The sequence below is a fragment of the Drosophila serrata genome, unplaced genomic scaffold (genome assembly GCF_035046125.1).
Source record: "Drosophila serrata isolate PLE 108 unplaced genomic scaffold, ASM3504612v1 contig_98, whole genome shotgun sequence".
NCBI classification, from domain to species: domain Eukaryota; kingdom Metazoa; phylum Arthropoda; class Insecta; order Diptera; family Drosophilidae; genus Drosophila; species Drosophila serrata.
Genome location: NW_028256996.1, coordinates 75,939 through 90,466, shown reverse-complemented (window position 1 = coordinate 90,466; position 14,528 = coordinate 75,939). Strand labels below are relative to the sequence as shown.

At 44.5% G+C, this 14,528-nt stretch overlaps 1 protein-coding gene across 4 annotated transcripts in view; it reads right to left on the bottom strand.

Annotated features, from left to right (window-relative positions):
• The window catches only part of trh (PAS domain-containing protein trachealess), a 28,597-nt gene extending 20,664 nt beyond the window's left edge, over window positions 1-7,933 (bottom strand). For all 4 annotated transcript variants that reach the window (XM_086840686.1, XM_086840688.1, XM_086840698.1 and 1 more), the window contains exon 1: window positions 7,571-7,933. In XM_086840686.1, the coding sequence (XP_086696812.1) occupies window positions 7,571-7,845 (275 nt within the window). In that variant the 5' untranslated portion in view covers window positions 7,846-7,933. The remainder of the gene's footprint in view (window positions 1-7,570) is intronic.
• Window positions 7,934-14,528: the final 6,595 nt, after the last annotated feature.

Sequence of the window (14,528 nt, the reverse complement as noted above, 5' to 3'; positions counted from 1 at the left end):
AAGGAAGTGAGGCGAGTCGAGAACATTCGGGGGCAATTATCAAAATTGTAATTTGCTTCGCGGATTTTCTCTCTTGGCTTCCTTTAATTTCGATTTGATTGAGTTCATCATCCGTAGTCACAGGTCAAACGTCTCCTCGAGCCAAAAGGGGCAATAAGAGTAGCTCAGGGAAGAAAGTGTTCAATTATGGAGGAAAGAGAGTTGATTTTGGAGTTTCTATAGGCTACTTCTGTATAAAAATATGAAACACGAGTTGATAGAGTGGTCTAACATATTTCCCCCTGGTAAAATTCCTTCACTCGATTCTCCAAAGCTTAAAACTCCCCTACCACCCACCTCCCATTGTTCTCAACCCACTGGGAGACACGTGTTCTCCCTCAACGATCGCTGGGGAATGTCAAAGAATTCTCAAAGATTGGAGAAAGAGCGTCAGCGAGGGGGCAGGCGAACATCTCCTGTGGCTGCTATTTTTAAGTGTTGGCATAAAAGGCTCCTCCTGCAGCAATGAGATGTCAACATTGCTGCGCAGTGAAAAAAGGGCTAAAATAAAGCTCGATAATAACAGATAATTGTGTAGAACATAGGCGAACTATTTGGCCGGACGACTTCAGTGTCCCGGTTCTGGTCGAGAGCTCGGGTTGAGGGCCACAAATCAAAGCCTCATCAGCCGAGATATAAAGTTCAAGTGATCGAAATCATCGATCGCTGTAGTCTCTGGTCGCCTTCTCAGGCTAAATCACTTGGCAAAATTATAAAAGAAACTAGAAATAATTGTATTTGTAACTAAATCACTTTAATTTAGTCTTGCAAATGATTATGGTAATAGCACATTGCAAACAGTTTAAAAGGGTTTCCGAAAATCCAAAACATATTTATTTTCTGTATTAAAATCATTCAACTGAATGTTATTTTGTTGTAAAATATATAGTTTTTCTGAGTGGTCCCTCATTGCTTGGTTTTTCTGAGCACCTCGTCTGTCCTGACTGGCATCCATCCATCCATCCAGCCTGCCGTCGATCGATCGAGCGGGCCAGCGAGCCAGCCAGCCAGCCGTCCATCGATTCCAGTGAGTGTCACCCGGTTCTCCAGGGGAAGCGGGATCGGGATCGGGATCGGGAGCTGCATCGGCCCAATACATCGTTGTCGTCGTCACTTTGATTGCGTTTCGTGCCCAATTAGTCTCAGAGCACTTGAGTGCGTAAAAACTTGTACCGCACCATAAATAAATTGGCATGAGAGGAGGAATACAGGAGCCAGCAGCCGCAGCGGCCGGAGTCTCGGTTCCCCTTCCCTTCGGCTTTCGAGACATCGTGTTGTCGCCAGGACTGTCAATATAAGGAGGCAGGTAGGTCGGTCTAGGGCCTGCTCCGCTCTCAAACTGGAAGTCGAAATTACATAAGGGCTGGCCAAAGCCAACTATTAAGAGGCTGGACCCTGCTCACCCGAAGTGGCCATAATTATGGAACATATTTCATAATAATAAGGTGTGTAATCTGCACATTTAACTAGCCCCTGAAATCGCCCTCCGATTGGGGTTACGATGTTTGTACATACTTAAAAAGCGATAAGTAAGGTTGTCATCGGGCGGAGAGATGGCAGATCTTTAAGGGCTTCTCAATTATTAATAAATACTTATGGTAGAATGTTCTTAGGTTGAGGAGCAGGTCTTTGTTTTGAGTTAAAGGATGCCTAATTCCCTGCCTAATAATTACTTCTCCCCCTGCGACACCTGCTACGCTGCCACCCCTAGAAACAAACCTCATATGATGTAGACTTTTCCCACCATGTCACCATGGAATTGCCTCTAAATAGCTTCCTGCTGTTCGATTGGCGAATTTCATCACGATCATTGCAAAACCCGGTCCACTGTCGATCGCGGATCGATCTGCTCCATGCTCCACTCCGAAGCGGCGACAGATCGTATTTACTTTTTGAATGATGCTGTCAAAGGCCCCAAAGCGATTTGTGGTTGGACACTGATCGCACACGCGATCCCCCCAGCACTCATTCTGCAACCCAAAACCCAATCCTTCCCAGCCTCCCCTCGGTTGCCTATCTTTCATTATTGATTGTGACCAAAAGAGACGAAGCTGTGATGAAGGAGGAGGACTTGCGGTAGCTGTGGACAATTATTTATATTAAAAGCAAACTGTGCACTTGAAAAATACATTTACCCCCATTTCCTATAGATATTTTCTACTCTTGATTGGCCTTTTAAGTTGTAGTTTCCCGACAATTTCCAATCTCTGACCTCCTAGCGCGTCCCTTCCTCTCCTTTAATAATAATATTTCTCCCAAAAACTTTTGTGGGGCGTTTATTTCTGCTTAATTTTATTTTAACAATTTTAAAGTTTTTTTTTGTTTTGTTTTGCCTTCATCGTAATTTCTGTTTCGGTTGTTTTCTGCCGATCCTCAGCCTGGCCTTAATATCAAATTTTCGCTCTAAATTCCGCTGATCAATGATTGCCTGTTGCCGAGCCTGAACCCGAACTCCACCTCCTTCCGAACCCTCACTGGCTCCCTTTTGAAGTCGCAGACCGCTGACTGACTGACTGACGAACTGCTGTTCGAGTGATCGACTGGGACTCCGCCGATCATCATCATCGTCGTCGATCCCAGCTTGTCTTCCTACCGACCTTGCGAACGCTGTTCCTGCTGCAGTTATTGTTGTCGGCAGGGATTCCAACAATTTCGAAAACTCCTCATACATATTTATAAGTTTGGTAAAGTTTTTTTACAAAAGGTAAAGAAAAAAGAAGCATCAAGCTCAGCCTACAACTTTTTTAATAATACTCTAACTCAAGAAGAAGGACTAATCGATTTTATCGTGGGCTAGTTTTTCAGGAAACTAATATATAATTATTTATATTTTTAAGGAGAGGCGAAAATATTTATTATTGTAACTGCTTAGGTACTTAGATATAAATAAATTCTCAATCTCAACTAATTTTTTTATCTTAAATAAGTCAGCGATGAAAATGTCTGCCAGAAGCTTCAAATATAATTATTTAAGTAATCATTAATTAACCCCAATACCTAAATTCTTTTTGATCTTGCGTCTTATTCTTAAGAGTAAATGAAAATTCGATCTTGTCCTGAAACCTGTCTCCTTAACTTGATTTTTTTCGAGGGTTATTGAAGAACTTTCGGGTTGGTCCCTTGGAACCTTTATCTCAATTATTTGATCGCCCGGCAACAGGGCACTTTTTTCACCGAGGAGGCGATACCCAATACCCGATACTCCCAGTATGTACCTCGATATCTGCTACCACTATCTTCGCATAGTCAGAAGTCATAACTTGTGGGTCGTTAGTCGCTATATAGTCACTGGTCCAATGTGCAATCCGTCGATTTATGAATCGCTGGCTAATCATCGGGCTAATCCAGCATTTGATATTCCACTCAGGGATTTGTACTTTTGCACTCTGGGTGTGCAGGCTGTGCTTGTAGGGTTGGCCCTTGGGTGTGCCAGTGTGTGTACCGAGTGTGTGTGTGTGGTGTGTGTGCTGTTTAATGATTGTTATTGTAACACGGCATGAATTTCAATTAATTTTTGCGCGCTACCAGAAGAAGAACCCGCGCCCGAAGCTCCCAAGCCCAAAAGGAGGACCTCGCCGGTGACTTGTCTTGGCGTTGATGAAATTGTTGGCTCACTTTGAGATTCGCCGGCAGCAAGGACATCCTCCTCGCCGGCGACTGTGGAGTGGTATCCGTGTAATAGCTTTATGCCTGCCGGCTGTGTGAACATCAAGCTCATCAACGTTGCTGTGGTAAAAACCATCCACACCAGATAATGCTTAAGTGCACTGGGAGGAAAATAGAAGGGGCAAAGAATGGCAATAGAAACTAATTTTATGAGTTTTCTAAATATCTTTTATCTTGATGCTTAAGAAACAGTTTCAATATTCAGGTAATACTTGTTAAAGCCAAGAGCGGTAAATTATTACCTTCCATGACGAGTTAGCACGAAAGTACAGCCTTCGTTTCTGTATTTTTATAATATTTAAAGTAAATCCAGTTTTATTCTACTTTTATGTAGGGTTATTGGAAGTACCTTTCACTCTCTTTTCTCCGAGTGCACCTTAGGCTGCATCTTTAGCCAATTGAGGAACCCGAGGCAACGTTGTAATTTGCCTCAACCTGCAACTTGATGCCGCCGCTCCTGCTGCTGTTGCAACTTCAGCGTGGCGGCGAGTGGGTGGAGTGTTGAGAGAAACCGAGGGGGGCTTTCGGTGGCTTGGGGAAGAAACTGCCGCAGAAAGTCAATTTCTGATCAAAGAGTTTCGTCCTGCTCAAGCTGCCTGGTGTTGTGGCTGATTTGCATAATTTAATTGAATGTGACGTTGGCCGCAGGAGGCGGGAACGCAGGATGCCGCATGGGAACCACTGGACCATAGTGGATCTCCAGATCGGTGTTGAGGAGAGGAGCCCCCAAACAAGTGTAGGCCGTAATGCATTTTGGGTGGGGCCCGGGCAACACCTTCGCTGGCCGGAATCGGGCCTTCCTCCTCCTCTCCTTATTGGCGGGCGGAGGATGGGCTTCTGATGGAAACTACTGATTGAACAGCGGCTTTTCTTATGTTGCCGGGGAGAGACGCTGAGATAAGGATGATGTGGATTTTGAATGAACTGAATGAGGGGAAAGTCCTTAATGGAATGGGAAGCCTGGAGACCTGGAGATTTCACAAAGATTTCTATTCTAACTGGATGTCATGATCCTTCTTTCTCTCAGCTTTCTTGGGTACATCTCCTCCTTTGCTCAATTTCTCCATTTGATTCTCCATATCCATTTGCTGATGTTCCTGCTTTTGATGTCCATTCGCCGCTTCTCATATTCTCATTCCCATCATCAAGTTTATATGTGTCTGTCCACCGCCATACACCAGCCATATACCCGCCATTATCCCCGCCGTATATCCCCTCAGTGGGGCCCAGCATAATCGCAATCATAATCTGCTGCATTTTATTTCATTTTCTCGCGCTACGGAGCTCTGCTGTTTTCTGTGCGCTCTTTGTTCGGTTTCATTTTGGTCTTTATGCTTTACAGCAATTTCTTAATGGCCGTCTTGCAGTGCTACTAACCCTGGTACCCCCGACCGCCGCCTGACCCCCCTGATGGAGCTCATCTCTCGCTGGATATACCGAGGTCCACCAATCACGTTCGAAATATAAATTGTTGAAATGATGGTTTTTCACTGCACATTTCTGCGGTGTTACCGTTGTCTGCGATGGGGTCTTAAGAGCCCCTCCAGGGGCGGGGAAGCTCAGGGGGCCCGACTTGGCCTCGAAAACCGCAAAGAGCTCGGAAACCCCTTTGGCTGACCGTGGAAAATTGTGTGTGGAGATCGCTTTGTGCAATGAAAATGCGGTTCGTGCTCCTGGCGCGTACTCACCCCCCTTTTTTCCCAGCCTCTGGTGCTAGCACCGCTCCCCCAGCAACAAAGTTGTCGGCTGTAATGAAAAACAAACGTCCCTGCAATTTTCCAGTTAGGTCAAAACTCTGTTTTCAGACTCCAGGCCCCTCTAAACCTCCCTCTTCTTTCAGTGTAATGTAACTTTAACGAATTGAGGTATAAGCAAAACAAAAATAAAAAAAAACTAAAATAAAAAAGCGAAAATATAAAATGAAAATAATGGGAAAAAGACCAAAATGAAATTGAGGCAGCAACGTCATCAGAAGAGGCAGCCCATCAAAGGACGCGGGGTAGGGCAGGAACAGGGGCGTACAGTGTGAAGTGCGGAAAGGGGGGCCAACAATCACAGTTTAGATTTCTGTATTCCACCCTTTTGGCTTCTCCACCTCTATCTCCCCTCGCTTGTTGTTGCTTTTAATATTACTTCCCCGTCCGCGTCTTGGCCAATATTCGCCAAGGTAATAACTCAGGTGATTATAGTAATTATGCGTTCTGACGCGATCCAGCCACGGATAACGCTATTCCGATATAATTGAAAAATGCTGATAGACGCTGATTGTGTAAGCGCAGAGAAGTCGGGCGGAGAGTGGCCAGGGATTGGGGTTGGAGTGGAAAGCTAAGGTCTGAAAATAGGGACCCAACGATGTGTGAGTGCAGGAGATGTGCGTGACTGAGCTATCGGTATGGAATCAAAATCGAAGGCATCATGCTGGAGATATTCTTCTTATATATGTATATAGAAAGACATTAAAATTAATTATAAACGACTGCTATATACACCCCCAATAGTCCATTCTTTTGAAGTCTTACATATGTGTATATTCTACTCCAAACCATCTCCAGTCTCCAATTTGAAACTCCTACAGAGATCCTGTCCATCTCTAGCTCTGCTAAATCCAACAAACCCACTGGTAGTCAAAGCTGCTGTGTCGGGATCATGGACTCTTTGAGTATCGCGATATCCATCCTGGACTTAACTACAACCTCTTCTCGGCATATTCGCGGGGCACCGCCAATCAGAGTTCATGAATTACATCGCCATTGCAATATTGTTGTGGGAATGTCTAAAAGAGGTCTCTCGGAGGAGCTCAGGACTGAGCAGAGCTCCGTGGCTATTGCGGCGAAATGTTCTTTGATGCCGATTTCATTTTTCGATATTGAAAATAACCATGCATTATGAAGGAGTTTTGCAAAAGGAAAACCGGAGATTTTGGGAGTTGGAAAAGTGAGAAAGAGGAGCAGGGGAACTTATCTCGTGACAATCGCCCGACTTCGTGAGACGTTCATCGGCCGCCGCTGAGTGAGTGTCGAAAGTGTTATTGTCACGTAAATTCAATTAGTTTAATAATGAGTTTCATCGATGTTGGCACCTCTGCAGAGCCCTCTTCTGCGCTCTACACTCCCAAACTGCCTTGCATTTTATTTCGTGGGTAAATTAAATTTTTTCGGGGTTTTATCGCTGATTTTTAAGTGGCGAAAGCCACTTTTTGGGTGGTTTTCCTTTGTGATGGCTACAAGGTGGCAAGGTGTGAGACATGTCAGGGTCAAAAGTGTCTTCGTTTAGCGATTTCTTTTAATCGAAAAGGTGCGACAGGATCCTCAATTTGAAAGATATAAGGGATGTTGCGAAATAACATTTAAAAGCTTTATTAAAATAACGTTTTGGTGTAATGAACCTTTGGGGATCTTAAGCTTTCATTACTTTGGAAACTAATTGGCTTGGAAAAATTCTAGAAATTTAGGAAACACAGTTTTAGACATGAAGGATCATTGTTTTTAATTAAAGAGCCTAAAGAAGTGTACTATGGATCTGAGAACATCTTTACTTAAGACTAAGATTTTCCCTACAAAATTTCACATCAAATCCCTTCAATTCTTTTCCTCCCGAAACCCTATTTTGTTAAAAAAGAAACCCTCCATTATAATTACCCTTTAGCCACCCCCGGACACGGAAGCACTTAAGTGGATTAATTTCCTCTAGTTAGGGGCTGTTCCATCAACTGTTCTCTAGCCCATTGGATGACGCTTTCCCGACTATGGCAACGCCCCCAAAAATTTGCATGCCAAACCGATAGCGGGAGAGAGCAAGATGGATAGCTGCAGCGAAAGAGAGGAGCCAGGTGCACCTGGATGTGGTTCCTCTGTAGCTTATTTACCTGTAGTACGGGAATCCCTGCGGCACATGCAGATCCATTGGCATCCCACCGGCGGCGCCCAGGTGAGGATGGTGGTGCGGATGCGAGTGCGGATGCGGATGTGGATGCGAGTGTGAGTGGTGGTGATGGTGTGAGTGGATTGGGTGGTGCATCGAGTGGTTCTGGACATGCGCCGCAGCGGCGGCGGCGGCGAATCCTGCATCGGAGGCCATCGAGTGGTGGCCCAAAACGGCGGCCCAGGGCGAGGCCACGAACCCACTGCCGTGGTGCTCCATTTTAGGGTTCTCCTCTATGCTATATATATGCTTATCGGAGGCTATGTATTTGGAGATGGTTAGGGAACATTAGGATGGGTCGATTCATTTATTTTTTGGACAGGAAAAATATTTCCGGGAGCATTATAGAAGCTAAGCCTTTTTATGTAAGTAAAACGCGAATATTTCCTTTAAGAAAATATCATTTTTAATCACAATGTGTCAAAATAGTCTTTAAATTCTCTATTAATAATATACTATTTAAGGAATTTGATTTGTAATTTAGTCCAAATGTATTATGAGTATTGAAGGAATCCTAATATCATATAGATTTATTTTTAAATCTTTTAAGTAAAGAAAAGCTTTGTATTCAGATCCTTAGTATTTTTTTCTGCCCCTAGAAATATATCTTTGTACATATATTTTCTCCATATAGAATTCGACCCACCCTGATAAGTATTTATTTATTTTGTTTTCGACGACGAGCTTTTTAGCTATTTATCTTTGATTTGGTGTCGTCACACGCACACACTCTCACACACAGAGCACTTGGGGATTATGTAGACATACATATTTGCACATTCCGTTTCGGGCCAAGATGGCGGCCATTATTTACCGTTAACGCGCATGGCCGTTTTGGTGGAAGTTCCGTCGGGAGGAGTCGGAGTTGTCGGAGTCCTTGGCTGAGCTCAGCTCATCCCTGTCCCTATACTATCTGCGACGGCAGCCGAAATGCTGGCCAACAAAAAAAGGGGAGGCAAGTCGCGAGTCACAAAAGGTCAGCCTTCGGGAAGAACACACCAGACCCCACAGGATGTACGGGTGCACACGGATACGGATGCTGCGATACGGATGCCTCGGAGGCTACGGAACTCTCGTCTTTGGGCAGCGACAGCGGCAGCTGAGCAGAGCTTTCCTTTCGCACGTTTTTGGTCCGCGTTCACCTCTGCACGGCACGAAAATTGGCGATAAACTATCGCCTCGCATCGCCTCGCATCAGGAAACATGGTCGGTCGCCTCGGTCGCTGGTCGGTTGGCCTGGTCTGGTCGTCGGTCTGGTTGGATGGAGGTTGCTGCTGCCTGCTGCTGGTTGCATGTTGTTGGTCCGACTCTCGGCGGCGACTCCTCTCCAGAGCGTCGTCATCATCATCATCATCGTCATCTCATCTCGGGGGTGCTGCATCTGCGGCTCTCGGAGTGGAGTGGCGTGGCGTGGAGAGTGGAGCCAAGCTTGGAGCGGCGCACTGCAGGCTGCAAATGGTGGTGGAGCAGGTTTTGCTGTTTTTTATTCTTTTTGTTTTCGCATCAGAGAGCCGGCACCCAGATACACACGCACACAGGGACAAGAATCGGGCTCTGGCTCTGGCTCTGGCTCTGGCTCTCCAGCATCCACACATCATATATTATAGTGTGCGAGGCCCTCTCCAGAGAGGTCCTCTCTCCAGCTTGCTCACAGATTCTCTGGAGAATTCGGCGTCGATGTTGTGTTCTGTTCTCCGATGGAGTGCGAGATGTTGTTGAGGTCGCTATAAGGAGGCCTACTGGGGGAGTCATTTGTTCCCATTATGGGAGATGGGAAGTAGATGGAGATGAAGCTGAAGATTCGGAATCGATTGAGGCTGAGGCTAAGGCAGTATACAGCTGCTGAGTGGGAATTGTATAAGGATAGGTCAAGAACCGTTGAGGAATAATAATGGACATAAGAACTTATTCTTGGGTTGTAAAAATCTTTTATAAAAAAAGAAACTTTGTTTTCGCATTTTCAAAATTTAATTCCAAGAAAATTTTCAACATTTTAAAAATTCTATTGAATCCACTACGAAATTCTAAATAAAACTAATGCTATATTGGGCCAGTTATGATTTTTAAAACTTTGTTTTTCCCACAACAATTGTATCTATAAATTTGATTTAAAGTCTCTAAAATGCCAATACGCAGGTCTTTCTGGGGTCATATGACAGTCAGGGTCTTATAATTTCAGTTAAAAGCAAGAAACACCATGAAGGAGTCTATATAGACCCTATAAACCATATATATTCTTGATCAGCATCAACAGGCGAATCTTTCTGGGCAGAAAAGGAAGAAACAAATTTTTTGTAATTTTTTCAAAAAATTTTAAGGGGTTACATCGTAAAAACTGTTAAAAATGGATCAAAATTTCACAATTTAAAAAATTTTAATTTAGGTATGCAGATTTGTGAATCTATTCAAAACTAACACAGAACAGGCTTCCTTATCGAAATTAATGCATTTTTGGCGTAGTTATGATATTTTTAAGCTTTGTTTTGTACCCAAAATTGTGTTATAAAATAGAGAAATATTGACATAGACAGGGGTTTATAATTTCAGTCTGAAGCTTGGCAGGCAGTGAAGGATTCATTTCCGACCCCATAAACCATATATATTCTTGGTCAGCATCAAAAAGAGAATTTATCTGGGCATATAGGAAGAAATTAATGCATTATTAATATTATAGTATCTAGTAATTGGCATCTATCTAAATGAATCAATTTTCCAACCACGATTATTAGTATAGGTTCTTTGCCGCCCCATAAACCCGTCTGCGCATTTCTAAGCCTTTTCCTTTCCACACCAAACATGTCTGGTCTCTCAAAACGACCTGTGTTCCCACAAAAAAGAAAACATTTTCGACTAACGATATTTGCATTCCCATAGTCATAACCATTTCCCTGGGCCCCAAGCTACGGCCTGACAACTTAGTTAAATAAGGCGCCACCTGTCAAGTGATTTTCAATAAAATAAATTCGTGATTACACGACAATATCGAAACGAAAAATCCGCAAAAGATCAGCGCAACAATAACAAAAGACTCCCACGGGGAATGCTCTCGGTCGCAGTCCCTGTCCCTGCCCTGCCCTGCCCCTGCCCCTGCCCCCGTTCCCGCCTATTTTCCTGGCCCATCATCACACACGACTTGAGCTCCAGGTTGGGAATCCTTAGCACACTCACACATACAGCCCCAGGCAGCCGAGGAGTCGTCCCAACTTCTGAATCGCAATCGTGCAGGGTCAACGTCAATACTGAATGTTGTCGCCGTTCCAACTGTCCGTATGTGCGTCCGTCTGTCTGTTGTCCGTCCAACGGAGCAACCGTCCGTTGTCGCAGTGTCTTGGCTTGTTTACAGTGTGCAAAAATCATTTAGACAAGTTGACAAAAGCTCGTTTGGAACGTGAGTAACATGAGTTGGGCCCGAGACTCGACGAGACTGGAGAGAGACTCGAGACTCGAGGCCTGAGGCTGCTGGCCTGCCTTCGGAATTGGTTCTGTCCGTCGTCCGTTGCCATTTTCTGCGGCTGTTTGGGCTCTTTTGGAGCATCTCGGGCATCTCTGAAGTCTTAATTCTAAACATGGCAAATGTGCTTTGAGCGTGCTGCCTGTGCTGCTGCTGCTTTGCTACTTTGCTTCGAGTCGGAAAATAAAATGAAATGAGGCCTTGGCCCCCTCAGCTGACCTTTGGCAGTAATGAGAATGATATCCGAGTAAGGAATGCTTGGACGGACAATGGGGCTTAAAGGTGGGTGTGATAATAATATTAAGAAATAAAGCGATATATGAAAAGAAATCTCGACAAATACATTAAAGAACAGGCAGTGCATTTTACCTACCCAAGATTTAAAAAATAACCATAGTTTAACAACAGCTCTCAAAATGACTAAAAACTAATCAAAACTAAGCTCTTTTGGCATCCTCTCAAGTGGAATGAAGAAGACTTAACGCATATCAAGATGAATTACCCATCCAATGAGATGGTGAAGCATCGAAAAATGTTCCAGTCACGAGCTGGCCATGTAATTGCCTTACCTAAGACCCCTGTACATACTTACTATATATGCACATGCATCCATCCTATGTACCTGTTCGGATATCGAGTGGAGACTCTGGGCTTCTGGAATATGTGCTAAAATGTACACAGAACTTAAGCCGGAGATGAAGAGGCAGATGGGGAGTATTTTTCGTCCTGCGGCACGTGACGAGCATAAGAGAGCAGGAATCAGGATGCAGGATGCGATGAAACTTTGCTGCGGGAATACAATTCCCGCTCTGGCCCCGGGAATAAGTATTGATTTTTTCCGGGGCGAAAGTTTGCCAAAAACTTCTCTGCTGGGCTATTCTAATTTGTAAAGTTTTTAAAGTCGAAACTATGCCTCGATTGATTTATGCCCTTGGCCGGACGACAGCTTTATCTCTGACCATCGGGGAATGTGGCAAAGACCTTCTCGGCTCTGGATCGGATCGGATCGGTTTGATTGATTTGCTGAAAGTGCGACGAATGGAAATTACGAAAAGCCAAGCCAAAACAAACGTATAAATCCAAGCGATCCGCACTGCGATCCACCGATCCGAACGGTTTTGAGGGGTACGTGCTCGCCATATTAAGAGCTCCCTTTAGAGCGAGGGTTGGACATTTAGGTTACACTAGAAAGAAATAGGGGGACTTTGAAATAATTATCCCTAGTAAACTAAGTAAATAAAGTTTCTAATCTTACTACAACTTGACTAGCAAGAGGTAGTTTTTCTAAGTAAAAAAATTATTTGCACACTTAGCGCATTTTGAATATTTCGCTTAAATTTTCTCCAAGTGCACGTAAGACCCTAGTTGGGGCCTACAATTTGTTTGTTTTGGATGACGGTTTGTTTTTCGTTTTATTTTTTTGGCAGTTGCCGCCGTGCATTTAAAGAGCACACCTGCCGAAGAAGACCCTGGGACGACCCCACCAATTCCATAGAATTCGTCGATATTTATGAGTCTCTGCTGTTGTCGGTGGCCTGCCTGTGATTTCTTGGATTTGCATAACTGGGTCTCTCGGCACGGCCCCTACATGCTTAATTTCTCCCAAATGAAAGAGTCCGCAAATAGAAACAACTTTCGACGCCCCCGATTCCGGAGAAAGGGCGCGGAAGAGGGAGAAGGTACCATCTTGGCCAAGATGGCCACATTTAGGGGATGAAGTCCGGAAGACATCGGCTTCCGACGGAAGGCAAGATTGGGTTTCTTTGATATTGATTTTCCCGAGAGTTCCCGCTTCTTGGAGCGGCGCGGAACGTGACTGGAATTGGTGGTCAGTTCCCCTTCCTTTTGGCTCGACTGAGTATGCAAAAGTCGCACCTGGAACGTGTGAACAGTTTTTAGCAATTAACTGACTACTGACGATGGCCAACCTCGCCGAGAGGAGGCTGTTCTGCTCCTCCTCTCATCTTCTGGCACGCGGCGTCATGCAGTCTGGAGCTGCTCCAAGAAATGAAGGAGGCTCCCGGCGTCGGAGAGTGGGGAATGCAGAGCGACATGCCCCAAAACATTCATCCTAATTGGCGTTCAATCTCCGGTTGCCTTCGATTTGCATGCACACGCGATGTCCGCAGACCAAAGTTGAACTCCGCCAGCTCCCCTGCCCCCGCTCCAGCCTCCGACTGCAATCCAAGACGAGGTGGAAGCGCAACTCAGTAGCCACGTCCTCACATTCCCATTTAGAGCAGTTATTAGGGCACAGTGGAATCGATGTGAGGTGCAAACAAAGAACTGGGAGCTATTTTCAGTCACTAGATGATGGTATGTTGAACAGATTAAATAATTAGAAACCACAGAATAGATATTTATTTATTTTAAATTTATTCTATAAGTATCTTAAATTTCATACCCATGGTAACAGAGAGTGCCACAGTTGAAACTCAATTGCACTGTTTGCTCAACTAATTAACATTTTTAATGGCAAATCCTTGTAAGACAACGTTGCGCAGGAGAAGAAGTGGCAGCCTCTTGCCTCTGTTTGTCTTTAAAGGATTTGTCTGAGAGCCGTGGGCAATGTCAAATGTTTTTGTTTAATTTAGATCCACAGCGCAGATAATTTATGCCGCCAGAGCTGGGCTTCCGCCGGGGCTGCCTGAGGCCTGAGCTCCAAGAACATGCTTTTCGCCGGCGCTTTTGATTTGGAAATGTCGCTACTCCTTCACTATCTTACTCATTGCCTCTCTATCTCTCTCCCTCTCTAAAGACTTTAATCGTAAGAATCTCGGGATCAGGTTTGTAATAGAGAAATATATCATCACTCCCATGTCCAAGGGAAATGTTTGGACAGCTCTTGAGTTATCGCTGGAGTGCAGTGTGCCTGTGCCTGTGCCTGTGCCTGTGCCTGTGCTTGTGCCTCTCTGATTATCTCTTATCCTTCGGTTGTCCTTGGCCTTTACCGTTAGACTCACTTTCTAGGGAAAGGAGCAGTGAGTCCAATATTGTCATAAATTTCATAAAGTGTCAAAAGGAACACCTGATTGTACCTAAAGGACCTGCTCTGCACCCCACTAAACTACCTTGATCAAACTAAAGTATCCTTGTGGTGATATAGGGGCGTTTGCTCCTTTTTCGCCTTGTGTAGTCACAATTGTGAGAACAAGGCAAAGGCAGGGGAAACGGTCAGGTGAAAGGAATGGTAAAGTCAGGAAAGTAGGGTTTTATATGGGTTTCATCGAATTTGTGATATATCACAAGGAGAAGAAAAACAGAAAAAGTAATAATGTTTTTAACAATATCCGTAAAGCAATTCAAATGTTAGGGCACAGTGCATATTTTATTTTTCGGTTTTACTAACTATTTTTTTGTAAACAATCATGATTGTATCGATTGACCATCTCCAGAAAAGGGTTCAATAACCCAACAACCCAACTCGCCCTTACAACGCGCCCTCACTGAT